The following is a 25,557-nucleotide window of genomic DNA, read 5'->3' as shown; positions in this document are numbered from 1 at the left end:
CTCTGTCCTGGTCTTGAAATATTTCTCGAGCCACGGATTCTTGAGGGGTACGCGGTGTATATCTCTCCCAATTTAACTGCGAAATATTGAGACAGCTGCACAACATGACTTCTCCGAAGAATACTGTAGCGTTCATTGGTATGCACATATTCAATTCTGAATTAAACACAAATGCTAACTTCAGATACAGGCCTCGGGGTGATGGGTTATCCAATGGCCAAGAATTTGAGAAAAGGCCTTGGTTCTGACCAAAACCTCGTCATCTGTGACATCGACAAGGACACCATCGCCCGCTTCCAAGAAGAGACGGCAGAATACGGACCGGTAGGGGTAGTAGCAAACGGCTTCGAGGCCGCGAAAACGGCAGTGCGTATACAGCTCTCAAGCCCCGTCACAACTCCACAGACACACACCCTCACCCCCTTCCCAGGACGCAGTCATAACAATGCTCCCCGACTCCTCCGCCGTCGAAGCCGTCTACCTCGACCCAACCACCGGCATCGTCGCCGGCATCTCCGCCGCCGCGACCACCTCGACTCACGGCCAACACAAGCTAATCATGGAATGCGGCACCATCGAAACCGCCACCATCGCCGCCGTCTCTGCCGCCGTCGACAAACTCCAAGCCACGGTCCGCGCTTCGCTCCCGCCCACCCTCCCACCCCGCCTCCCCGCCGTCCTCCCCACCAAGCTCCCCTCCCCCCACAACACCCTCACCATCTCCTTCGTCGACGCCCCCGTCTCGGGCGGGCCGATGGGCGCCCACGCCGGCACCCTCGCCTTCATGGTCGGCGCCGCCACCCCTTCAGACTTCTCCCACGCCCGGGACACCTACCTCACGCACATGGGCAGCGCATCGTCCATCTTCCACTGCGGGCCCGTCGGCGCGGGGACCGCGTTCAAAATCATCAACAACTACCTGTCAGCCATCACCTCGCTCGCGGCGTCGGAAGCGCTCAACATCGGCGTCAAGGCCGGCTTGGATCCGAAACTGCTGACCGACGTCATCAACGCGAGCGGCGGGCAGTGCTGGGTGACGAGCTGCGCTAACCCGGTCCCGGGGGTGCAGGAGGGGGTGCCGAGTTCGCGCGGGTACGAGGGGGGGTTCAGGTTGGAGTTGTGTGCGAAGGTGTTGGGGATGGGGAGGAGGCTTGCGGAGGAGGTGGGGGCGAGGACGGTGCTGGATGGGGTGACGGCGGAGGCGTTTGCGGAGGCCGGGGCGGATGAGAGGTATAGGGGGAGGGATGCGAGGGTGGTGTATAAGTGGTTGAGTGAGAGTGAGAGGAGGTGATTAGGTTGCCAGAATTTATATTGATGTTCTTTTTTTTTTTTTTTTCGCCCTTTCGGTTGAACATCGTCCCTTGATGGGTATAATACATCATCCCAGCTCCAGCATATCCGCATATATATTCAACGAGCTCCCAATAACATCGACCAACGCCCACGTCTGCGCGCCCCTAAAAATCGTCGCCCACACCCTCAACACGCCCGCATTCAACCTCCTCGTCATCTCCGCACTCCCCATCTCGCACCCCGCCGTCACCGGCACCGCGAACTCCGTCTCATCCAGCAGCATCTTCACCAGCGCCACTATCCTCCTCTCATCATCCGAGATCGGCGGCTGGTCCCCCTCCCCCCCAGCACCACCTCCCGCCGTCGCCGTGGCCGCAGCAGCCGCATCCGCAATCGCCTCCAACCACTTACTCAGCAGAAAAGCACACTCGAGCGAACACAAACTATGCTGAATACTCCACACAAACGTCTGCGTCCGCGCAACCAACCTTATCCCAATCTTGACCGGTATGCTCAGCGCGTGCGCCGAATGCAGCACCGCGCGCACCAGCTTCGGCGAGCGCCGCAACCGCCGCGGAGACCACTCGCGCAGCGCCCGCGCCACCGCGATCGGGTCCCGCGTGTCCAGCGCCCGCCCGGGACCCGTGTCCATGTTCAGGCGGATGTACGCGAGACGTAAGAGGGCGGTGCTGTTGAAGGCGACGGGCCCGTTGGGGGAGAGCGGGTCGAGCGAGGATTCGGGGTTGCGCTGCCAGCCGTGTTGCCAGTTGCGGAGGGCGTGCTCGAGGGAGGTTACGTCGGAGGGGGTGAGTTCGCCCGAGGGGGGAGAGGAGGAGGAGGGGGGGTGGGAAGAGGGGGTGGGGGAGAAGCGGCACCGCGCGGTTTGGCGGACGAAGAAGATGTGTTGGATTAGTGCGTGGATGAGGATGTAGTTGCCGAGCGACGAGTTGAGCTCGGTGACGTCGCGGCCGCCGCGCGAGAAGAGGCGGCGGAGGGCGTCTTGGAAGTCTAGGGTCGTTGTGTTCGTCGTCGTCGTGTTGTTGTTGTGGACTCTTCTGCTGCGGGCCTCGTGCCACTCCGCCGCCGACGCGGCCTTGAACTCGGCGGCGCTGGATGGCAGACGCATCTTGAGCTCCGAGTTGAGGATCAGCGGCGGGATGTTGTAGACGATGCAGTGCAGGTTGAAGAAGCAGAAGACGATGAACTTGGTGCGCGTGCGCGACTCGCGCGCCGTCCACTCCTCCCAACTGATGTCGAACGGGTAAGGCGAGCTGCTGCTCAGGCCGTCGTCGCGGACCAGCGTGGCCAGGATGCTTTGGATGGCGAGGGCTTCGCGCAGGATTTCTTTGTGCTTGGCCCACGTTGCCATGGCCATCAGGATCAGGAGAGCCTGCGCCGTTTGGATGAGGTCCTCTTTGGGCTCCGATACCAGCCCTAGTGTTGCTCGCGCTGTCGATGACCAGAGTGAGCCTTCGGAGTTCGGATATGCGAAGCTAGCGTCTCGCTTTCGAATGCGTTGAGATGCAATGGCCCGAGCAGTGTGGAACAGTTCGACCCCTTTCTCTCCTTCAAAGCAGTATTGAGCTCCAACTGCTGCAAGAGCCAAGAGAAGTTCCACACAAGTATTCTCGACTGTCATTGTCGGGATATGGAGAAAGGGCAGGTGCTCGTGAAAGCCGTTGATGTAAGCGCCGATGTATCGGGATAATGCAAGTCGAGAGGGCAATCGAAAATCAGCCGGAATAATGGAGGAGAATTCTGCCATTCTGCTCAGAATGTCTTGTCTATCCAGGTTTGAGATGTTAGAAATTGGTTTGGGTCCTGAAGGTTGGCGACGTTGTTCCGACGGCTGCTCTTCCGGTTGAAGCGAGGGCAGACGAGATCCAAACCGTGAGAATGAGGTTGGCTCGTCGATATTGCTGAACATCGGATGGGGATGTGGGCCATTTTGCGTTTCATTCTCCGTCGAATTCAAGATAGACTCGGGAGAGAAGAATGGCACTGGCTGTTCTGCAGTGATGGTCGACGAGAAGCGGTACGATGACAATGGCTCGTTTTCCAGAAAAGCAGCCAGACTATCCAGCGTCTCCGAAAAGTCCGGATCCACTGGTGGCGCTGCAGTATTTACAGATGTTGGAAGCGCATCAACTTGGGCCAGGGGCTCCAAGTGTTCTGAGTTCATGCCAGGAGTGGCTCCAAACGTCTGCGGCGACGACGCAGCCAAGGCATCTTGGAAGGCGCTTTGCTCTGCGGCGAACGATAGTGCTGCCAATGGAGAATGGAAGCTTGTATCCATGGACAAGGTTGGCATGGGATACGACAGATTTACATTTGGCGAATTGGAGCGGTCGTCACTTGTTGCTTCTTGGCTATCTCCGTCTCTGAGAGAGGCAATCCGCACCCGCTTCTCATTTTTCTGAGATTGATTGACATCATCCGAGGAATCAGCCTTGTCTCTCGCAAACTTCCGTTTCGGGGCATTTTTGTTATGTGAAAGCCGCTCGTGGCGAATCAGAAGATCACTGTACGACGTCAGTCAGCCAGAGCTTATCAACAACCCGATTGGGGATTTACCTCCTAGTGAAACGAGAGTCACATTTATCACAGAGAAACGGCTTCTCCTGTGTATCTGCGGGGATTGGTAAGAGATGAGTCAAGGGCTTGTCAGATGCTGCTTACGGGTCCGTTCGTGGCGCTGCAAGTGTTCCAGCCGCGCAAACAGCCTCTGACACCGCCGACACTGGAACCGCTTCGGCTTCTTCGGCGTCGGCCGAGCCTCCTCATCTCCGGCCGTCGTCCCCTCAAGAAGGTCCGATGGGGCCATGATCGAGACTTCGGCTCACAAGCGTCGTGAGAGAATAGGCTTGAGGCTGTGTCGTTGGAGAGAGAATGCGGAGATGCGGGGAACCCATAAGTAAAGTAGACGAGGGCTCGGGGGGAGTCATTTGCCCCTCCCCCGCCTCGGCAACGGCCAATATCCAATGTGGCCCACCAAAGCCGGAGTGCCTGCACGTGTAGAATTCTGTTCCAACTTTGCCAATTGATCTACAGAAAACAGCTCGGCGTTTCCAAAAATTCCCACTCAGCCCGAGGAGGGCGGATATCAACAAGTGTGTGTGCGTGTGTGCGTATCTACACCTTCTTTCCCAACTCCCTCGGCATCTCGCCCTTCTCCGCCATCTCATCCAGCACGCGCTCCGCCGTCTTCATCGCATCCACGCCCGCCGGCACACCGCAATACGTCGTGCAGTGCAGGATCGCCTCGCGGATCTCCAGCTCCGACAGGCCGTTGTTGCGCGCGCCGCGGATGTGCACGGCGAGTTCGGGCGCGCGGTTGAGCGCCATCAGCATGCCGATGTTGAGCAGGCTGCGCTGCTTGCGCTCCAGCCCCGGCCGCGTCCACGCGTACCCCCAGCACCACTCGGTCGTGAGTTCCTGCCCCGGTTTGGAGAATTCCGTCGACCCGTTGGCGAGTGCTCGGTCGACGTACGTGTCGCCGACGACGCTGCGCCGCATTTTGAGGCCTTCTTCGAAGAGTTGTTTGTGGAGGGCGTCGAGTTTCGGGTCTGTGCTCATGGTGGTGGTGGTTGTAGTTGCGGATTGGGAAAGGTCTTTGGTGGGTGTTATTCAGAAAATTTAACTGAAGTTCGCTTTGAGGAAGTGAATTGACGTGAATATTAAGAAGTCTTCGAATTCAATTGAGAGTAGCAATTCGAAATTGCTCTTTGACTGATCGAAGCGTGCGGGATCGGCCGTTGACGCGGGGTGCCAGGGCTGCGGGGTTACCCCAACCCCCACCTTCAGCTATGACGACAGGCACTACCCTGCTTTTCCAACGCCTTCATTTTGCGGCAGCATGTGAAAATGGATCTGGCTATGTGCTACACCTAAGGCTCGTAGGTCGATGTTTTTGGGTTGGGATATCGTAAGTGTCTGTTTGTGTACTGATTGTGAATTTCACAGCGTCTCTGGTCGAGTGGCATTGGGGAACATCGTTGTTGGAGACACTGAATTAAATAGACTCTCCAAATGCTCCCTTTTAGGCTTCATGCTTCGAAGTGGGTCTCATCAGTCGATGGGGAACATGCGAAACAATCTTGCGGGGGATTGCGGGGTACATTTCCAAGGTGGGGGACTACGACTACAACATCTTACCATTGTTTTCGAGCAAAATATCACTCGGCAATCTGTACATCGTTTGTACTTCTACCGTTAAGCACCTTTCGATAATTCACGATGGCATCGTCCTCGAACGTTCGATCGGACTTGGAAGAACAATTTGTAAGGGAGCTCGGAAAAGATGCGCTGGACGAGGGCTGGCAGGATGTCTTCCGGGCAAGCCCAGAGCTTTTCAAAGCCAGTCTCGCACTCAGATCTGTGCCGAGAAAGAAGAGACATCTCCCGCTCAAGGTGCAGCACCTCATATCAATAGCGGTCGACAGCTCATCGACCCACTTGTACATGCCAGGGATCCAAGCACACATCAGAGAAGCCTTCAAGGAGGGTGCAACAATGGCCGAGATCGTGGAAGTGATTGAACTGACGAGTACGCTGGGAATTCATGCTTGCAACATCGGTGTGCCGCTGCTGGTCGAAGTCATGAAAGAAGAAGGCATCTACGATTCGCACCCAACAGCTGGGAAGCCGTTTGACGAACACCGTAAAAAGTTGAGAGAGGAATTTACACTCAAGCGCGGTTATTGGCATCAGTTCTGGGAAGACTTTTTGAAGCTTGACCCAGAGTTCTTCGAGGCCTATGTGGACTTCTCATCCATTCCGTGGACAAAATCTGTCGATGGATCTGAGAATGGAGTGCTGGAGCCGAAGGTGATCTTGATCTATCCTTCCCCTTAACTCCTCATACTCACACTGTATTAGATCAAGGAGTTGGTCTATTGTGCCTTCGATGCAGCAGCAACGCATCTATACCAACCGGGCTTGAAACTTCACATGAAGAACGCGATTGGATACGGTGCAACGCCAGAAGAGATTATCGAGGTTCTTGAGATCGCAAGTCTTTTGAGTCTGCACACGGCGCACGCAGCTATTCCGCCTCTGCATGAGATACGCCGGCAGATATGATCCAAGTAGTCATGGAAGTACGCGCAAGCTATTAGTACGAGATGACAGGCAGGCGAATTGGAATGAGTCAACAACGGTCAAGCACCTGCAGTAATGGTGCAAAATGGATCAATTTCTCTCTCCCCTAAATGATATACCTGAAATCTGGTGCTCGGTCAGTGTACTGCTCCAGCGGAACAGTGATCCCTTCTGCCAATGCCTTATCTTTCCATGCTTCTCTCCGCTTGTAGATGTGCCTTACTACCCACCACATGCACCAGGCGAACACCAGACAGCCAAGTGACCAGCCATGACCAAGGAAGAAACGTGGTGCGGCGGTTGTCTGATAGATTTGCCCTGCCACAACACCGCCAATATTTGTGAGCGTAAGTAGAATCCCAAGACTCGCTGCTCGCTTTCCATCAGGAGCACAGTTTCCAGATAGCCAGGCACTGCTTGAAATCAGTGAAATGTTCTTCTGGGGATTGTGACACTAGATACTTACATGTTTCCACCGGTACATAGGAAGCATGCGGTAGCAATCAGATATGTGGCGAAATACTGGACGCCAGCTGAGACTGGTGCAAGGCAGATGGCGTATCCTGCGATGCCGAACGGTGCGCAAATAATTAGAGGCCAGAAGCGTGTCTGGTATCTGTCGCTGAGAAACGCTCCGACTGCGTACACTATAGCGCCCCAAAGGTTGACTGTAAAGGTCTCAGACAATGAATGCGGATTTGGCATTAATGTTTGGTCTTACCGGGTATTACCAGGTATTGTGCCTGAACAGTGGAGTAGTGGAAGCCGTTCTTAATGATAATAGGGAGGAACGTTCCGAAGCCTTTCAATGAGTCAATATCCCAGCAAGTTCATCTCTATTGTTACCACAAACCATAGAGTATAGTCACCACGCCGATCTGTATCACACCGTGGATCCAGCTCTTGATATCATGTGCTGCCTCTTTGATGTCCTTTTTCCCGTAGTGTCCGGAGCCACCACTGTATGCCTCCATGTGATCTGCGCGCTGCTTCATGAGGGCTTTGTCTTCGTCATTGAGGAAGTATGCTGTCTCGTAGCTTTTTGGGACCACGAAGATGCATACCGCTGCCCACACGACTGTGATAATGCCCTCAATTATGTACAGCCTACTACCTGTCAAATGGATTCTTATATTCGGAATGGCCCAAGGAACTTACCATCGCCAACCCGGGTATCCGGACACGCCGTCCATGTATAATATTGCCCAAGCCAAGAGTCCGCCGAAGGCACCAGAGAGAGCCGAGGCAACTATAGAGCTATTATTAATAGGAACAGCCGTAACCTTGATTTTCGATGACTTACTGAAGAGGTATGATACCCGTACGGCCAGCTCCTCCCGTTTGTACCAGTTACAGAGGAACAAGGTCATGGCTGGGAAGAGGCACCCTTCGAAAAATCCCAGAAGTATGCGCGTCACGACGAGGGAAGCGAAACTATGAATAAACCCGGTGCAGAGACAGACTATCCCCCAGCAAAAGGTGATTGTTGGGATGACACGATTGAACTGAAGCCTCTTGACCAGAATGGATGTTGGGAACTCGGCAAGGATGTAGAATATGTAAAATACTGAGACAGCTGTCTAAACCATAGTCAGCGAAGTAGCCATCAAGAAGATCTCGGGAGACATCTGCTTACGTTCAACTCCGTGCCCTTAAGTCCAATATCTTCGGTCATGCCTTGGGTTGCAGCAAAACCAATGTTACCTCGATCCAGGTAGCTGATCAGCATCAGTAGCATCATCACAGGCGCGATGAAGCAATCCAACTTCCGCACCAGAGCCGCTTCTGTTTTCTTGTGTAACGCCACCTGCACAGACTCATCGTTGACGTACTCCTGGAACTCGGCTCCATGCTTCTCATCATCAGCGGAGGAGGCCATGATTGTGAGGTGTTGTAAGAAACAGCAGGAGATGAGTCCGGGCGACGCAGAAGGACAGGTGTCGGGACTGGTCAACTTATGGGCAATCTTACGCCTCAATACTCCCACTGTCCGGGGTGATTGGTTTCTTCTACCTGGATGAAATACCTAAACCGCGGGGAAAGGGTGGCGATCCAGTTTCTTGGGGAGGTGCAGGTCCCCGGGAGTCGTGAGACCCCAGAATGCGGGGAAGTGCGCCAACCATGCACCCCGCTCATCCAATCCGCTTGTGGCGATAATTGAGACACCTCCGATAATACTGATAATAGATAGCGGAATGTTTCAATATGTACAGTTTCCTTGGAGGTGAGGATATTTCCATAATTGTGGGGAAGTCTTCGGTGTTCGTGTTCGCTGCATCTCAAGATTAGTGGTTCTAATTTCTTCCGAGTGTATCCCAAGTAGTGGCATTCCATTTCAATATGAATGCTGTCCGAGCAAGATAAACAGTTGCTTTAGTATATCGCAAATACTGTTGAATAAATCAGCGCTTCTACTCACGCGATATGTATCATGCTGTACGATCAACCGCGTCACTTGCCTTTTATGCCTTTCATTTCAGATGGCCAGTCAGGTCATTGGACCTGAATATTTTGAACTATAAGAAGGATTATATTCTCAGCCATATAATGATGTACCGCATAAACAGGGATTTGACTTTATACGATACATAAGATTTAAAGACACTCCAAGGCGGCAATACTCTGGACTCACTCTGTATAGCAAGTGTTAACTTCTTGAGAGTCCTATTACTGATAAACAACACCGCAGAATGCTTCCCATAGATAACAGATGGCCTGCGAAATCTGTGGAGAATAGGTATCTTACTAATAATTTCATTTCAGCGGTCTCGTCCTCACATGTTATTCCGGAACCCGGAGGCGTCTCCTTCATCGCCGAAACCGACCATAGCCTTGAAATAGCGACCACCATCAGATGTTTTGCAGCTGCGATGGTTCCACAGAATAATCCAGAGCTCCACCCTGATTTGCATATTTCTGCCCGAAGAAGAAGAGTGGGGTAGTAAACGGATCTGGCAAACCGGGATGACTGGTCCTTCATCGATACAAGCAGGCGAATGCAACTGCGAGAAGATCATACCACCTCCTTCGCTACTACCTTAACTCGGAGCTGCCGATGTTGCACAGAATCGTCTTTTCTCCTCGCTTAGAATGTTTCCTTTTCCGGGTCACGCCCCGGTTTTCATTCAACACGCGGGAAAGGGAGGCTTAGACCATCACCTCGGTTACGCCGCATGTGAAAGAAGCCTACAAAGGATCCATTTCGCAGGGATGGGCTAACAGGAGACCATGGGTGGAACCGAATATTCAGATGATCAGTGGGGTGACGGGAAGATCAGGCGCGAAGGTGATCGTGGGGTACACTGCAGATCTCCTCGAGCACAAGAATGTCCCGGGCCATCGTACGTAACCAGGAATCCAGGTACCGGACCCGGTAGTCAACTGAAGAATGGCCATAGCGTAGCGAGTTTCTGCTCAGGGTCAATACGGGCTCTTCTTACGCTTTCAAGTATTATCTCGGATCTGTAGCATGACATCCAGGACCGCGGGTCTGCGCTCTCCCTGCCTAGAATTCGAAGACAGACGTCATTGCAGATTCCTCCCACACTTCAGCCACCAAATTTGCAGAAGCAAACTTTATTTCGATGTTGTACAAAGGAGGGGCCGGTCAAGCACCATAGGAATGCGCTACCGTGAACAGGAACGTCGCCCTTTGTGTCACCACGTCAGACTGCCACGAATGATTCAAGAAGCTGAAACACCCTCGTTGGTTGATGAGCTCTTACCCATTTCCAAGAATACACGTCAGCATAGCGAACGATGCATGTCTTCAATGTCGTTGCCGTAGCCCTGGCTCTCAATTGCCGCTCCATTCATGCCAGACTTTTTTCTCGGGATAATTTCCCCAATGAATCACACATAGGGATGAGAGTGTTGACCTCGCCACAAGGTGTAAACGTCTCATACCAGCAGCCTGGAAAGGCGGGTATCTGCGAGACCACAGAAGGCGTCGAAGACTATTCAGGATATGTTACCTTGGACAACAAAACACATATGTTCTTCTGGTATGTGTCAAGCTATCTTAAATTCATGCTCGGCCTGACCACAGTGAAGGTATTTTGCCGCTCGAGATGACCCGGAGAACAAGCCGATGACGCTGTAAGCACGCTCAATCCCAACGTATCGGTTAATTACTGACATTCGAAACAGTTGGCTCAACGGAGGCCCGGGCAGCGATTCACTTATTGGACTGTTCCTGGAGAACGGGCCGTGTAACGTCACTGAAGATGTCGTCACGCAGTTGAACCCTTACTCTTGGAATGAGGCTTCCAACATGCTCTATCTCTCTCAGCCTCTCGGAGTCGGTTTTTCGTACGAAGGTTATGGAGATGGTACACACGAGGACGGCAGTCCAGTGATTGGTCCAATGTCCAATACCAGTGTTGATGGACGCTGGGCAGTAGTTGATCCTGACCGTACAAACACCACCGAAGCAGCAGCGATTGGTGCTTGGCAGATCATCCAAGTTCTTCTTGGAGTAGCCGAGGACACAAAAGACACAAGACTTTCCAACAGGACATTCAATCTGTGGACTCAGCAGTACGGCGGTCACTGTGTGTAATCCCACGTTTTCAGCGAAATTCTCCCGCTGGACTAACCTGATTTTCAGATGGCCCGACCTTTTACAGATACTTCAGCGACCAGAACGAAGCCATCCGGAATGGCTCCATCTCGGGCTATTCGATGACGATGGATACGCTCGGCATAATCAGCGGCCTCATAGACGAACAGATCCAGACGCCGTACTACCCCGAGTTTGCGGTGAACAATACATACGGCATCAAAGCGATCAACGACAGCATTTACAGCTTCATGAAGCAAGCATACGAGACGCCTGGCGGATGCAGTTACCAACTCCAACTTTGCGCAGACGGCCTCGACGTCGACCCAACCAACAAAGACACACTCCGCTACTGCTCGACCGCCGCCAGCTCCTGCTACAGCTTCGTCGAACAACCCTACTACGACTACAGCGAGCGAGCTGCTCAGGACATCCGCTCCTTGGAAGAAGACTTCCATCTACCAAGTGCGTTCCCCTCCCCAGACCCGCCCCCCACTCTTCACCGTTCCCACTAACCAAGCCGTGCGCAACGGCGCCGTGCTGCAGCCTACTGGCTCGACTACCTCGCCTCCACCTACTTCTCCGACGAAATCGGCGCCAACGTCAACTACAGCTTCGCCAACGCAAACGTCAGCCTGGGCTTCGACCGGACCGGCGACGCGGCGTACCCGTTCTTCAAGCGCGACCTCGAGTGGGTGCTGGACCGCGGCGTGCGCGTCGCGCTCGTGCACGGCGATGCCGACTACATCGCCAACTGGTTCGGCGGCGAGGCCGTGTCGCTCGCGCTGAACCACTCGCACGCCGCGCACTTCCGCGCCGCCAGCTACGCGCCGTTCGTCGTCGACGGCGAGGAGTACGGCGTTGTGAGGGAGTACGGGAATCTGAGTTTTACGCGCGTGTACGAGGCGGGGCATTTGGTGCCGTTTCACCAGCCGAAGGCGAGTTTGGAGTTGTTTAGGAGGGCGGTGAATGGGTTGGATATTGCGAGGGGGGAGACGGTGGTGTCGGAGGGCTTTGAGACGAATGGGATGGCGCTGGCGACGCATACTGAGGCTTATCCTGGGAAGTAGGGTTGCAGTCGGAGACTGGAAGGCAAGCTTAGGGTAGGGATCTTTCATTTTAGAAATTGCATGTTCTTGGCTTAGGTTTGAAGCCGATTGTTCTGAGAAGTGTATCTTCATTGAATAAGATGGAACTTGGTTTGCTGGATCACTACCACTTCCAGGAAAGAGCCATTCAGACCAGAACCGCGTCATATTTCTCTCGATTTTCTGACGGATGCAAAACAGCCATTCCAAAGTCCTTCATATCATTGGCCTCGAATTCGAGCGGAACCCAGACGCCAAAGACCCTGTACTCAGGGGTATTGCTACGCGAACCAACCCTCTCAACTTCGAAAAGCATCGGTGGATGCTCTCCCGAAAACATCTTCACAGTCAGCACATCGGTCTTCCCAGAAGCAATCTTCAGGACGTCGACATCTCTACGACATAGCCCCACCCTTTTCGTTCTTCCCGAGGGATGCTCAGAGGCGGAGAATATCAGCTTCACCTGTCCATCTCGGAAATATCCGTAATCAATCCCTAGCGCAAGGCAAACCAAGAGGCCCATAGTAGAATGCAGTTTCTCCATTTTGCTTTGCGAAGGTTCACCATTGCCCTCCGGTTGCTGTGTTGCAGAATACTGAAGATCCTCGTCATGCCTGTTGAAGAGATCGAGCAAGATTGTCCACATCTCCTCAATGGCCCGTCCATCGCCAATATTAAAGTCCCAGGAGAACAGCCTTTGGTTGACCCTGCTTACTCTATCCTCAGACCAGTTGTCGACCAATCCATGGAACATACGGGTAAACGCTGAGATGACTGAAGCTTCTTGCGAAGTATCATCTCCCGGGCTGAGTTCTGAGCGGTTTATTCGGCCGCTGGCTTGCAATGCCGTCTCGGCGTGTCTTCCGAGCAGCTCATCTATCAGCGCATGGCCATCCTTTGCTCCAATTGAGAGAGGGACTGCCTCGAGGTTTGTTCGGTTGCGCACAAGCGGGACAGACTTATCCCTCAGAACAGGAATGACATGTATCTCGGCGGCAATCGTGCGATAGTAGTCGACCACACCGGAGCTCTCGACCTTCGTGAGATACTCCGATGGCTTCCAAATAGCGGATCCTGCCAGATCACCACTGAACAATCCTTGGGGCGCGGTGCTTCCGAAGACAAGTCCTTCTTTGTCGAACATTTGGTCTATCGCGTCCTGCATCAAGCTCGAGGCTTCCATGGTGTTGTAGTTGTGAGGAATAACGTACTTATCCCAATCCGTCCAAATCGAAACGACGTAGTCGCGGGGTTTACTTGCCTGGCGGTTGGGAGTCCAGAGGTAAGCGGATCCGTATTCCTCCAGCACATGGAGCACGAAGGCGTACACATTTTTCTTCTCAAGACCCTGTGCTTGGTTCTCCAGAGTTTCGCCATCAAGGAAGCGATAAAGAGGATCCGTGTGATTAGGGTTGTGCGCATAGCGGACAAGGTCGGATCTACCTTCCTTTTCGAGATCATCAAAGTAGATTAGTATCTCTTCCAGCGCATCCTGATGGTTGAACCCTTTCACAGTTGTAAACTGGCTATACAGTCTGGCAGCGAAGGGACCGAGGTTTTGCAGATTGGCGGTGCCGTCGCCGACCAGGAAGCACCGAGATCTCTCCCTTGCAGACCAAACGCAACGAATCCGTCGAGAATAATGCAGCTCTTGACGTGGCCACAGTCGGCGGAACCATGAAGAAATACCCGTTGCATTCAAGCATTCGTCCGTGCGAGAAATGCGGTACGGATCTTCAGGATCGGGCGGCAAGCCATTTACTTCACGCACGATGCGCGGCAGGCATCGGCAAGGCCTTCCTGGCATGAGCACCGTGACGTCAAAGGAACGGTAGATGGATGGAATGTCAGCCAGGACTTTTCGAATCGCTTGGTCATTCTGCTCGATGCAGAGCTGGTCGATCCATATTGGCTTCGCATCTTTTTCTGCCGTCTCGGCGAGACAAGCGATGAAGTCTTCGATGACCCATTCTGAGCCAAGCTTCACGCTGATAATTTTCTGAGAATGGCCAGCGTGATGTCCGATGGGTATTGGCTCCTTGCGGCGGAATTGGCCCCAAACGTAAGAAATGGCTGTCGCGTTACTGCGATTTAATGGGACCTCGGTGAAATTTACAACGAGATGTCGAATGGAATGCTCAGAGGAGAAGGAACATGTACCGTCATGACAGATCGACGGCCATGCGACACGTGCCAAAATGGTTGCCGTGCCAGGTACAGGCTTTGAGCATGCTTCAAGAGGCTTTCCGGGTACCTTTTCAGTGTTTGACTCCGACATCATGCAGGGTTTGGTGTCGCGGAATCGGTGTTCATGAGAGAGGGTCGGAGGCGAGAGGGTGTGAGAAGACTCGGCTACGCGACATGACCACCACGGCCAGCTCTATTCCAGGTCTTGAAAATCTCTGGTAGTTGCCAGTGAGACTCTTGAAATTGCGGAAGTTGAGCTGACACGTCTACACTCTGCGTTTTGGGGGCCGAGAAGACCCTCATCAATTGGCTGAACGAGCTGTACTGAGGCACAACCCTGCATGTAACATGTGGGTCGAAGGGCCCAGGGGATTCTTCGTCATAGGTCCCTTCTTATGTTTTAACGAGTTTGCATGCATTAATTAAAAAAGAAACGGGCTCTACATTTTTAAACCTAAATCAAACTCGATGTCCAGCCAATACTTACCACCATAAAACATATTGATTGTTATAACGAGCACTACCGCGATATTCAAAGACATGACCGTCCAAAATAGATATATCTCTAAACAATACTCCCTGCCAAAATTCTCCTCAGAATCGTATATCGACGACGATATCTACACCTTCGGCGGAGCACAGCTGTTATCCAGACTATCGCGGTTCCGTTTCGGCCTCGTCTACCGAGGATTGATAAGCCTCTGGCCACGATCAGCCACACCGAAGGGATGGTTACACCACCCCTTCCTACATAACCCCCCACCATCACCAATCCCTTGTCTCCATTCCTTACCTGCCCAGAAGATCCTCCATTCCATCCCGCCCTGCAAATCTGCACCATGTTCCACCACTACCTCGCCTCATTAATCACAACACCCCTGCTCTTCTGCAGCCTCGCTTCGGCCGCGGACCCGGTCGGCGTCAACAGGCAAGACGTCATCGCCAAGCCGCAGCTGTCCATCAACGGCATCCCCTTCAGCACGCGCGCACACTGGATGCGGCGCGCGAACGCGGCCCTGGCAGATCTCGGCTCGCCGTGTCCGTTCGCTGCGTTTGGCACGGCTATCGTCAATCACACGGCGACGACGGAAGACGGGCTGGGCGAGCTCGTTTGCATTGGCGCAAATGCGAATAGCAAGACGGGGAATCCTACGATGCATGGGTAATAAACGTCATTGTTGGCTAGAGGTAGAGAGCAGTTTGCTGATGTTTTCTTTTCTTTGTTTTTTTCAAGCGAGATGGCTGCGATAAGTAACTGCACGGCTGTCTTGACGGATCCGAATGGACCGTACAAGCTGAATGCGAGCGAGGCGCAGGATGCCTTCTCCCAGCTGAGTCTCTACACCAATGCTGAGAGCTGCCCGATGGTATGTCGACGTTCCTACATTGAGAAAAGTATCACAGACTCAGCTAGTATCAGTGTGCGTCCGCCATCCGGTGGGCAGGCTTCAAAGAATACATCTACGGCACCAGCATCGAAACCTTGATAGAGCAAGGGTGGGGGCAGATCCGGATACCCTCTATTGAAATATTTCGGCAGTCGTTCGACCTCCCATCCCAATCGAGGTTAATTGGAGAAGTTCTGACAAATGAGACGGACCCCTACTTTTTGTGGCAGTACAATCCCGACTACCCGTGCCCTGCGGGCTGCTCGAGATCGGGGAGTACCTGCACTGCAGATGAGCAATAGTCAACGTCAAAGCAAACTGTCTATAATCCTGCAGAATGCGGAATCAAGCATAGTGTACTCGCAGTTTCTTTCTTTTTTGATTAAGTTGTGTAATATAGAAATGTTCTAGACATGACAGATCATGCATTTCTGCGAAGAGTTGGAACTGCATAGCGGTGCATAGGATTAGCGAAAGGGGAAAAGACAATGGGAGACAATTATCATTAATCTGCTATTACTGTATTATTGAAAGCTGTCATGACGATCAACATCAGCCTAAATTTTTATTGCATGGATAGTCAACGCTTCGAAGGGTGTCCACCCAGTATATCGTCGGGTAATCTCTCCGCAGCTGTCATCGCGGGGCCGCCCGAAACCCGAGAGCTTCGGCCGGGACACCCGAAGCGCTATCGGGTCTCTTTAATTCAACAAACCTCGACATGTCAGACTCTATCAATGGTCGATTGCAAGCTGAGTGCTTCTAGCAGTATTGTAGGAGCCATTCAGGCCCAGCGACTGCCGCCTTGTGGCTGTTGCATGCTTGAGACGTCCGCGCGATGAGTACCCCCGGCCGCAAGCGACTGGCGTGTGACGAATGCACGAGGAAAAAGGTAAAGTGCGACAAAATTGTTCCCTGCTCCAACTGCATCAAGAGGTGAGTCTGAGTCTTGTTGGCTTGCCATCGAAGAACAAGAAGGGCAATTCACATTGATAACAACCCCAGGGGCCTCCAAGATGTGTGTTCGCGGAACGGAGAGTCAGATGCCTTAGCCATTCCAACATCTGTCGAGGATGGAACCAGCACGCATCCACAGCTACCAGAACCGAGCAGCCAAGCTGCCTTGATTGCTTCCCTGTCAGCAAGACTGGCTGAGTTGGAGAACGCCATAAGAGAAATCAGAGATACGCCTGGCCAACTTGAGCACACTCCGGCTCGGCCGACGGCTCCGTTTCAGCTCCCAGGCGCTTTTCCAGCTTCCAGTCTACCTCCAGACGCGAATTCTGCATCCACAGTGCACGATATCGAATTCGCCCCATCGGAAACAATTCAGGGCCAAAATTCTGTAAACAATGCAATGACGGCAGATTCCGAAGCCGCCTCTATTCTGGAATTTCTTGCATGGGGCCGGAGAAAACCAGACGGCCATATTGCTGCAACAACAGTCCGGGACGGGAATACCCAAGCGACTCCGGATGAAGTTGACGATCATGAGCACGATCAGTTTCTCGAAGATGACATATTTGGACATGGCTCTCAAATTGCTGCTGTTCAGTTGCTTCTTCCCAGCCGCCAGCAGATCGAGCAATTGGTCACCTACCACGAAGAGTGTATTCTCTGGTACCACGGCTCTTTCTTTCCCCCAGAGTTCCAGAAACAGCTCGATGGCTTCTTTGATGTCCATGACGGCAATGTCGATAGCCGAGGAGTTAATCTGCTGTGGTTGGCTCTACTGTTCGCAGTCCTTGCTGGTAGTATGTGCTGCGCTCCTCGCTGCCGGGTCAGAAGCTGGGGATTTCGAGACGGAGAAAGGGTTACTCTGTCCAAGCGATGGCACAGAGCAGTTACCATTTGCCTTAACGCTGGCGACTTTATGTCTCGTCACCAGCTGTACAGCTGCGAAGCGATTGCCACGTTGACCGTCTCTTCACACCTTCTTGGCCATTCCGACAGCCAATCTATTCTCCTTGCATCAGCCGTTAGAATAGCTCAAAGTCTCGGCTTGCATCGCTTGACGGATAGTGCCAAGGGTCCTATGGCTGAGCGCGGGCGACGGGTCTGGTGCCAGCTTTGCACCCAAGACTGGTTCGGAACGCCTTTTTCGGAGTCTTACAGCATCAATCCGCTCAACTCAGAATCCAGGAAACCAACAAACTGCCATGATCATGACTTGGCCGCACTTCCAGATACAGTACCAACCCTTGTTGGGTACCCGCGGTTTCTACTTGACATTGCCCGCCTCATGCCGCAGCTCCAGGATGGCATCGCCTCCTCCAACACACTGTACACCAAATACGAGCAAGTCCTGAAATACGACAGACAAATGAGAGAGCTGGCAACTAAGCATCGGCCGGTTTTTCTCTCCAGCGGCCAAATCGACCCGGCGTGGCCTCGCTGGGTGCCTTGGGCAAGACAGAGTCTGACCATCAGCTCGTCTCACAAGATCATCATGATACACAGACAGTTTCTTGGACTCAGCTTTACAAACAGTCTGTTCAGTTTCACGCGTCGGACGTGTATTGCAGCAGCAAAGACAATTCTCAAGGAGCAAAGGCAGATGGGAGACCCGGACGCGCCACATTTGTGGATCCATGATGCCTTCAACGTCGCAGCATGCGTAAGTACACAGCACTTTGCTTACTCGGATCGCTAGTCTCGGCCTTCCTACATTACTTTTCATCCCTGGGTGCACGGTTGGCTTCCATGCATATGAGTGTGTCGGAGTTGATGCGTGGCAACCGCACTATTCACTTGGATGTTTACTAACAAAATACAGATAATCCTCTGCCTAGATCTGTTTTATAGAGACCCCAGCGACCTTGAGTTCATTGAGCACTGTCAAATGGTGAAAGAAGCCCTGGATGTTCTCCGAAACACCGAAGGCAGCATGATCGCTCAACGAGGGGTTCGCCTCATATCGTTACTGCTTGCAGAGCAACGAAAGGCCCCTCGTGATGACTCTGGAAAGTCGAATAAACGCAAGGCATCTGAAATTGTCTCTACTGGCAGAGCTACAAAGCAGCGGCGTTTCGACATGGACGCGTTTGTGAAGACCTTCTATGGAGGCACCCAGGAACCAACCGGTTTATCTCCAGGGCCAGAGTCTACTACAAGCGTCGAAACCACTCCGCAGATTCCAGCCCAGCAAAGTGACGTTCGATCAACTGAGAAACCTTCAGAAGTCGAAGAGTCCTACACGCACCGACTTTTGAGAGAAGCCGAAGATCGTGGCCGTCCAAGGACCCGCACCTCCGATGACATGCTATCCCCTCGCGGCAACTTTGAGAACGTCAGTTCGTTTGAGAACCTGCTTTTCCTTGCGCAAACATATAATTTCTGAGTTAAATCGTTCTACACAACGCCGAATTTCGCTTTTCATCACGGGTCGTAACTAAGGTGGCAATCCTCGCTCACGCGGTCTTCGCCTCAAACTTCAGCAAATCCCCCGCGATAATCTCGTCCTTCTTCGCAAGCAGCTCATCCGGATCCCAATTCGCGCTGACCAGCCTGCCATTCAACCACTGAAACCTCCCAGGCTCCCTCGTCAACCAGACGAGAAAGTGACCACACAACTCCGGATCGTCCACGAGATCTGCCAGACCGTCAGAATCCACTCCGCCGACAAAGAAAAAAAAAACTATGAAGGGAGGGGGAGAGAGGGGAGACGAAAAAAAAAAAACACTCACACTTCTTGAACTCCTCGGGCGCCGTCTCCATGGCCATCGTCGTCTCCACCGCCCCCGGATGCACCGCAACCGCCAGCAACCCCTTCCCACCAAACTGCTCCGCCACGTGCTCCACGATCCGCACCTGCGCCATCTTGCTGATGCAGTACTTGCTATTCGCAATGATGCCCCGCCGAATACACCCCGCGATACTGCCCACCACGCAGAACGCGCCGCCGCCCTGCGCGCCGCCCCCGCCGCGCAACAGCAGCGGCACGAAGTAATGCGCCGCGTGATACGTCCCCAGCGCATTCACCGCAAACGCCTGCGCCCACTCGCCCCCGTCTTCAGCAGCGGCGTCCCCGTCCGTCACCTCCAGCTCCACGTGCCCCGAGTACCCCGCGTTCAGCACCAGCACGTCCAGCGCTTTTTTCTTCTTCCCTTCTCCTGTTGTTCCCCCTCCTGCTTTTGTTCCCCCTTCTCCTTCCGTGCTGTCGTCGCCGCCCAGTGCTTCATCCCCAACAAACCGCGCCAACGCCCGCACGCTCGTCGGACTCGCCACATCGCACGCCCGCACGCACACCGCGCAGTGCGGATTGACCTCGCGCACGCGCGCGGCGACGGTGCCCAGTTGCGTCGTGTTGCGCGCGGCGAGGATGAGGGTCGTCGCGCCGGCGCGGGCGTAGGAGAGGGCGATGCCGGCGCCGATGCCGCGGGAGGCGCCGAGGATGGCGACGGTGAAGGATGTCCTAGGGAAGGAGAGCGAGGCGCGGAGGGTGCTGTTGGGGGTGGAGTGCGTGGTGTGGGTGAAGTTGTCGATGGCGGAGACGCGGGGGTCGGAAGGGGGGTGAGGAGGAGGGGGAGGGTGCGAGTGGAGGGGGGTGGCGGGTTGGATGCCGGGGGAGAGGGGGGTGGTTATTGCGGTCATGGTGAGTGAGTGGGTTTGGTGGTGGTGGTGTGGGGTTGTAATGAGTTTATCGTTGTAGTACGTAGTGATAGAATGAGTGAACAATTCGATGAGGTTGTGATTGATGATGAGCGGTTGTGTGCTTGGCGAAATGTGATTTCTCGTTGAGGTAGTTGGGCTGTGCCTTATATGGCCAAGAAAGAGTTAGTATGCGTGATTTAAGAGTAAGCTGGGTAGCAGAGCTGAGACAGTGGTACTGCATGCACACGCCAAGGCGACCCGAAGTTCTGGTGAGAAGCTAAGACAACGCGCAAGCTCTTCTTATAAGTGATAGAGTGCAATCCTGGAACGAATAGGAGTGGTGAAGAAATATAGACTTTTTTGCTCGATGTATCTGTAGCGGGGTCATCATCCAGCCCCTACCTGCCCGGTTAAGTTTAGCGGCAGTGTGGCATCAGGATGAGCCATCACCATTCATGAGATAGACTGCATGCCACCAGCGTGCAATGGTTCTCTACGCATTTCTGATCCGCATATCCCCTCGGTTGATCTCGGCCTCCTGCATCAGTCAGTATTCTATGAGGCCAGTCGCTGCGACTCGACAATGCGTCCGCCCCACTTTCATCGACGACCAAACTCCCCAATCAGGACATGGGATCACATCAATTCGGTAGCAACTTCTCACGACTGCTGCATCAGGAAAAGGCTGATCATTTCAGGCCACGCAGCTAGCTGCGCTCTGAAACTCAACCTTCTTCGGCAATGCACCCCGTGTGGACGCCTCAATCGAGCGTCTCATTTCTTGGCTTGACTCGTCGCAAAATTCAAAGAAGCTTATTCGAAACGTACAATGCCGTTGCGGTTCCAAAAGCTGCCGGCCTATAAAAAAGAAATCTTAGCAGACATGACCGGTCGCAGTTAGCTCCTTGTCTGGTGCGACGGCAATGCAGCCAGCTCGATTCTTAGTCAGCGGCAATATTAGAGGTGTCGTCGCCAGGCCAGGCATATTAGCGCATGAAAGACGTTCGGAAACTTATCAGATACACAGTAGCGAGGTCGACGCGGGGAGGAGTGCGGAGAAAGAGTCGTGTTTCCGAAGAAACTAGCCCTGAATAGGGATGCCGATATCGGCTCACCCTTTCAGGGTCCAACATGCGAGTAATCGAAAGGCCATAAGGCTGACGGGACGAGTCAGTCGAGAATCATTGTGAATGTCTTCTGTCATAACAACGGATGTGGCGCCCATGCTGTTCCTGAGGCTCTTGGATAGTCTGTCAGGCATTTGTGCGGGGCACCAACCTGGTGCAAACGTATGTTGAAATTTTGCTCTCTGATGTCGAGCTTGTTCAACCGTGGGAACCGATTGCCGTAGCGCCACCACTCGGGCGAACTCGGCAGCCGCGGGCACTGGTCTTCGAGACTTGCGATGAAGGAGCAGTCCTGCTACGAGCAGCACGAATCTCGGCGACTTTGCATCTGAACTCTGCATCTTCCCGACAAGGCTTGCGGGGCGGCGCAGACAGCGGCATCGTCGGCATCTGAGCTGAGTCATCACCGCCGGACCGAGACACGCCGAGAAAGGCGGCAACGCTTTCGGGGTTTTGTCGAGCACGCCATCGACACCTATCCGTTTACGGTATTCTCACCTTCGACGAGCCCGACTTTTCCACCAGCCATGGCGCGCCATGAACTGCTGACCGGGCCCATTCGCCCATGCCGGCCCATTGATTGCTCAGCGATACCGGGCCTGGATTCTACTTTTTCTCCCCGCCACGTCCGTCTCCACCCACCCGCCGTGGCACTTTCTTTCTTTCTTTACGCGCCCCAAACAAGACCGCAGCGGACTCACCTTTCGCAGCAGCAGGGCGCGCCGCTTGTCTTCGTGTACAGCGCGTCGCAATTCCTTTGTTCCTTGAGATACCACCAAAAAGTTTCTGTTTTCGCCGCCCCGCTGCCAAACCATGCGTCTCCAGCTGCCCGAGTCCGCCGGCCCTCAGGCTGAGGCCCAGCAAACTGCCCTCAAGCAGTTCGCCCAGAAGTCCTCGAGCCTGCCCTTCGGCCAGCATGTCCCGCTGTCCTCCATCTCCGGCCCTACCTACCTGACCGCCCAGACCCTCGTCCAGCAGGTCGCCTACGCCCTCTCCGACAAGGTCTTCGCATACTCGCCTGAGACGTACGACCTGGACGTTGCTTTGAAGGAGTGGCAGTCGCAGGGCGAGCACAATGCCTTTGGATACAAGACTGGCGTCTCTGCCCTTGAGACCAGGACTGGCGCCGGCAACGTTGCTCTGGGATACATTTTCTCCAAGGACTTTGACCTGTCCAAGAGGCACATTCCTCAGGCCATCGTTGCCTCGTCCTCCACCCTGCAGCAGCTGAGGCCTGCTTTGGACCAACTTTCGCTGCTCTACTCTGTCGCGAACCCTCTGGTTGCCCATGTCGCTGCCGTCGACTACGCTGCTGGCTCCTCGTCCGGCCTGGTCACCGACTACTCCACCAGCTTCACTCTTGCCGAGGAGCTTGGCCTCGGTCTTGTCTCCAGCGCCTCTGCCTACGAGATCCAGCACATGTCTCTCTTTGCTACCCTTCTCGCCAGTGTTCTGCCCACCATTCACACCTATGATGGAATTACCGTTGGTCGTGAGACCACTCGTGTCGTTGATGTCATGGATAAGTCTGGTCTGCTCAACAACTACAACGCCATTCTGAAGGCTACCTCCAGCGTCGAGGGCAAGCACTCCGACAACGAGGGCCGTGCCGTTCGTCTCCTCAAGGCCTTCAACGACGAGTTCGGTTTTGACTACAAGCTGTTCGAGTACCACGGCCACGAGGCGCCTGAGACCGTCATTGTTGCTTTCGGCACTGTTGAGGCTTCCCTGGGCGCCCAGGTTGCCCAATCCCTTGCTTCCAACGGTGTCAAGGTTGGCCTGATCAACGTCCGTGTCTACCGTCCCTTCGTTGAGGAGGTCTTCCTCGAGACCCTGCCCAAGTCTGTTCAGACCATCGCTGTTCTTGGCCAGGTCCACGATGCTGCTGCTGTCTCCGACGAGAGCGTCCACTCCGCGCTTTACAGCGATGTCCTTGCCGCTGTCAGCTTTTCTGCTGCCAGCGCCGCCTCTGTCGTCGACGTCAAGTACGCTCGCGAGGAGGTTTGGACGCCCGCGAAGGTCGCCAACCTCTTTGCGAAGTTCAGCACCGAGGCTGCTCAGGCTGCCCTCTCCATCTCTGATGCTTCTGCCCAGCAGTTCACTTTCTGGAACATTGACGAGTCCGTCGCTGTTGGTGCCCCCGTTGTCCTCGGCCAGCTGTACTCCAAGGACTCGGCTTCCAACGTAACCGTTCGCACTGGCCACGACAACCTGGTCCAGGGTGGTGTCGTTCGCACCGATATCCGCAAGTCCAGCAAGTCCCTTGAGGCCGCTTACTCTGTTGATGCTGCCGACGTTGCTTTCGTTGGTGACGAGAAGCTCCTCCACGAGTTTGACATTCTGAACAGCCTGAAGACTGGCGGAACCCTTATTGCCAAGATTCCTGGTGCTAAGGACGACGAGCTCGAGAAGCATTTCCCCGTTGGCGCCCGCAAGGGTCTCTTCGGCAAGAAGGTCAACCTCTTCGTTCTTGACCCCACTGCTTCCGAGAATGTCTCCGAGGACGCTGCTCTTGAGGCCTACCTTGTTCAGCTTTCCTTCCTGAAGGTTGCAGAGGCTGGCAGGTTCGAGACTCTGGCCCACAAGCTCGCTACCTTGAGCGGCGGCTCCCTCGACAGCATCGTCAAGGATGTTGAGAAGTCCCTTCGCCAGGTCCAGATTCCCGAGTCCTGGGCCACCATTGAGCCCGAGGTTGAGAGCATCTCCCTGCCCACCGACATCAAGGTCAACAGCTTCGCCTCTTTCCAGAAGGTTGACCCCGAGCCCCCGACTCTTCTCAAGAGCTGGGTCGAGGCCGCCAAGGGTCTTGCCTTCAAGGAGGCGTACGGCACCAAGACTGCCCTTCGTCCCGACCTTGGCGTCAAGACGGCCATTGTCCACATCAAGGAGCGCCGCCGTCTCACTCCTCTCGACTACGACCGCAACATCTTCCACATCGAGTTCGACCTCGGCGACTCCGGCGTCAAGTACGACATCGGCGAGGCTCTCGGCATCCATGCTGAGAACGACCCGAAGATGGTCGATGAGTTCATCCAGTGGTACGGCCTCAACCCCGACGAGATCGTCGAGGTTCCCACGCGCGAGGACCCCAACGTTCTCGAGAACCGCACCGTCTACCAGGCACTGCTCCAGAACGTCGACATCTTCGGCCGCCCCCCGAAGCGCTTCTACGAGGCTCTCGCCGAGTTCGCGACGGACGAGAAGGAGAAGACGGCGCTGCTGGCGCTGGTTACTCCCGACGGCGCCGTCGAGTTCAAGCGCCGCGCCGAGGTCGACACGGTCACCTTCGCCGACATCCTGCTCGAGTTCAAGTCTGCGCACCCGTCCTTCAACGACATCGTGCGCATCGTCAGCCCGATGAAGCGCCGCGAGTACTCGATCGCGTCGTCGCAGAAGGTCACGCCCAACTCGGTCTCCCTCCTCATCGTCACGGTCGGCTGGGTCGACGCGCAGGGCCGCGACCGCTTCGGCCAGGCCACGCGCTACCTCAACTCGCTCTCGGTCGGCGACCCCGTCACCGTGTCGGTCAAGCCGTCGGTCATGAAGCTGCCGCCCAAGACGACCGCGCCCATCATCATGGCCGGTCTGGGAACCGGTCTCGCGCCTTTCCGCGCTTTCGTCCAGGAGCGCGCGCGCCAGAAGCAGGAGGGCCACGAGATCGGCGCCGTCATGCTGTACATGGGCGCGCGCCACCAGCGCGAGGAGTACCTGTACGGCGAGGAGTGGGAGGCCTACCAGGACGCCGGCATCATCACCCTGCTCGGCCGCGCCTTCTCGCGCGACCAGCCCGAGAAGATTTACATCCAGGACCGCATGCGTCAGACCATCGAGGACATCCGCAAGGCGTATCTCTCGGAGGAGGGCAGCTTCTACCTCTGCGGTCCCACCTGGCCCGTGCCGGATGTTACTGCCGTGCTGGAGGAGGCGATTCAGGAGGAGGCCAAGGCTGCTGGCAAGAAGGTGGATAGCAGGAGGGTGATTGAGGAGTTTAAGGAGGAGGGCAGGTATGTGCTGGAGGTTTACTAAAAAGGGGGACGGGAGGAGATGCAGAGAGCGTTGTGCGGGGGCTTTTTTTTGGGTCTTCCCCGTTTGATATCCTTGTCATGATTGCGCTACGTAGATGTGTCTGAACGAACGTAATTCTGTGTTGATAGAATTGATACGATCTCATTGTTGCGTCAAAATACGCGCATGGAAACAATTGTTTAGTATGTTTGATG

General features: G+C 54.5%; 11 protein-coding genes across 11 annotated transcripts; 6 read left to right on the top strand and 5 right to left on the bottom strand.

The window, feature by feature from the left end:
* Positions 1-104: 104 nt before the first annotated feature.
* On the top strand, positions 105-1,291 carry LTHEOB_8070 (3-hydroxyisobutyrate dehydrogenase; the record flags this gene model as incomplete). The annotated part of the gene is made up of 3 exons (XM_035517507.1): positions 105-138; positions 191-366; positions 431-1,291. 3 exons carry the CDS (start codon positions 105-107, stop codon positions 1,289-1,291), a joined length of 1,071 nt encoding a protein of 356 aa, XP_035370617.1.
* Positions 1,292-1,378: 87 nt separating this feature from the next.
* On the bottom strand, positions 1,379-4,117 carry LTHEOB_8069 (uncharacterized protein; the record flags this gene model as incomplete). Its single annotated transcript, XM_035517505.1, has 4 exons — positions 1,379-2,786; positions 3,183-3,815; positions 3,868-3,922; positions 3,973-4,117. 4 exons carry the CDS (start codon positions 4,115-4,117, stop codon positions 1,379-1,381), a joined length of 2,241 nt encoding a protein of 746 aa, XP_035370616.1.
* Positions 4,118-4,425: 308 nt separating this feature from the next.
* LTHEOB_8068 (Carboxymuconolactone decarboxylase) lies at positions 4,426-4,869 on the bottom strand (the record flags this gene model as incomplete). The annotated part of the gene is made up of 1 exon (XM_035517504.1): positions 4,426-4,869. One exon carries the CDS (start codon positions 4,867-4,869, stop codon positions 4,426-4,428), a length of 444 nt encoding a protein of 147 aa, XP_035370615.1.
* A 660-nt stretch (positions 4,870-5,529) lies between these two features.
* LTHEOB_8067 (Beta-lactamase) lies at positions 5,530-6,375 on the top strand (the record flags this gene model as incomplete). Its single annotated transcript, XM_035517503.1, has 2 exons — positions 5,530-6,120; positions 6,172-6,375. 2 exons carry the CDS (start codon positions 5,530-5,532, stop codon positions 6,373-6,375), a joined length of 795 nt encoding a protein of 264 aa, XP_035370614.1.
* A 480-nt stretch (positions 6,376-6,855) lies between these two features.
* On the bottom strand, positions 6,856-8,272 carry LTHEOB_8066 (MFS transporter; the record flags this gene model as incomplete). The annotated part of the gene is made up of 6 exons (XM_035517502.1): positions 6,856-7,061; positions 7,115-7,195; positions 7,247-7,500; positions 7,552-7,642; positions 7,697-7,973; positions 8,030-8,272. The coding sequence occupies 6 exons, from the start codon at positions 8,270-8,272 to the stop codon at positions 6,856-6,858; spliced, it is 1,152 nt and encodes a 383-aa protein (XP_035370613.1).
* A 2,114-nt stretch (positions 8,273-10,386) lies between these two features.
* On the top strand, positions 10,387-12,024 carry LTHEOB_8065 (Carboxypeptidase s1; the record flags this gene model as incomplete). The annotated part of the gene is made up of 6 exons (XM_035517501.1): positions 10,387-10,397; positions 10,447-10,491; positions 10,543-10,724; positions 10,794-10,946; positions 11,003-11,419; positions 11,501-12,024. 6 exons carry the CDS (start codon positions 10,387-10,389, stop codon positions 12,022-12,024), a joined length of 1,332 nt encoding a protein of 443 aa, XP_035370612.1.
* Positions 12,025-12,190: 166 nt separating this feature from the next.
* Positions 12,191-14,323, bottom strand: LTHEOB_8064 (Het-domain-containing protein; the record flags this gene model as incomplete). Its single annotated transcript, XM_035517500.1, has 6 exons — positions 12,191-12,505; positions 12,554-12,622; positions 12,758-12,937; positions 12,989-13,548; positions 13,732-14,041; positions 14,297-14,323. The coding sequence occupies 6 exons, from the start codon at positions 14,321-14,323 to the stop codon at positions 12,191-12,193; spliced, it is 1,461 nt and encodes a 486-aa protein (XP_035370611.1).
* Positions 14,324-15,068: 745 nt separating this feature from the next.
* LTHEOB_8063 (Cytidine and deoxycytidylate deaminase zinc-binding region) lies at positions 15,069-15,395 on the top strand (the record flags this gene model as incomplete). The annotated part of the gene is made up of 1 exon (XM_035517499.1): positions 15,069-15,395. One exon carries the CDS (start codon positions 15,069-15,071, stop codon positions 15,393-15,395), a length of 327 nt encoding a protein of 108 aa, XP_035370610.1.
* Positions 15,396-17,859: 2,464 nt separating this feature from the next.
* On the top strand, positions 17,860-18,957 carry LTHEOB_8062 (CMP/dCMP deaminase zinc-binding protein; the record flags this gene model as incomplete). Its single annotated transcript, XM_035517498.1, has 2 exons — positions 17,860-18,234; positions 18,394-18,957. The coding sequence occupies 2 exons, from the start codon at positions 17,860-17,862 to the stop codon at positions 18,955-18,957; spliced, it is 939 nt and encodes a 312-aa protein (XP_035370609.1).
* Positions 18,958-19,027: 70 nt separating this feature from the next.
* On the bottom strand, positions 19,028-20,210 carry LTHEOB_8061 (Short-chain dehydrogenases protein; the record flags this gene model as incomplete). The annotated part of the gene is made up of 2 exons (XM_035517497.1): positions 19,028-19,209; positions 19,304-20,210. The coding sequence occupies 2 exons, from the start codon at positions 20,208-20,210 to the stop codon at positions 19,028-19,030; spliced, it is 1,089 nt and encodes a 362-aa protein (XP_035370608.1).
* Positions 20,211-22,150: 1,940 nt separating this feature from the next.
* On the top strand, positions 22,151-25,363 carry LTHEOB_8060 (Sulfite reductase flavoprotein component; the record flags this gene model as incomplete). Its single annotated transcript, XM_035517496.1, has 1 exon — positions 22,151-25,363. The coding sequence occupies one exon, from the start codon at positions 22,151-22,153 to the stop codon at positions 25,361-25,363; it is 3,213 nt and encodes a 1,070-aa protein (XP_035370607.1).
* Positions 25,364-25,557: the final 194 nt, after the last annotated feature.

This window comes from Lasiodiplodia theobromae (assembly GCF_012971845.1).
Source record: "Lasiodiplodia theobromae strain AM2As chromosome Unknown scaffold_25, whole genome shotgun sequence".
Classification (NCBI taxonomy): domain Eukaryota; kingdom Fungi; phylum Ascomycota; class Dothideomycetes; order Botryosphaeriales; family Botryosphaeriaceae; genus Lasiodiplodia; species Lasiodiplodia theobromae.
This window is presented reverse-complemented; position numbering and strand designations above follow the sequence as displayed.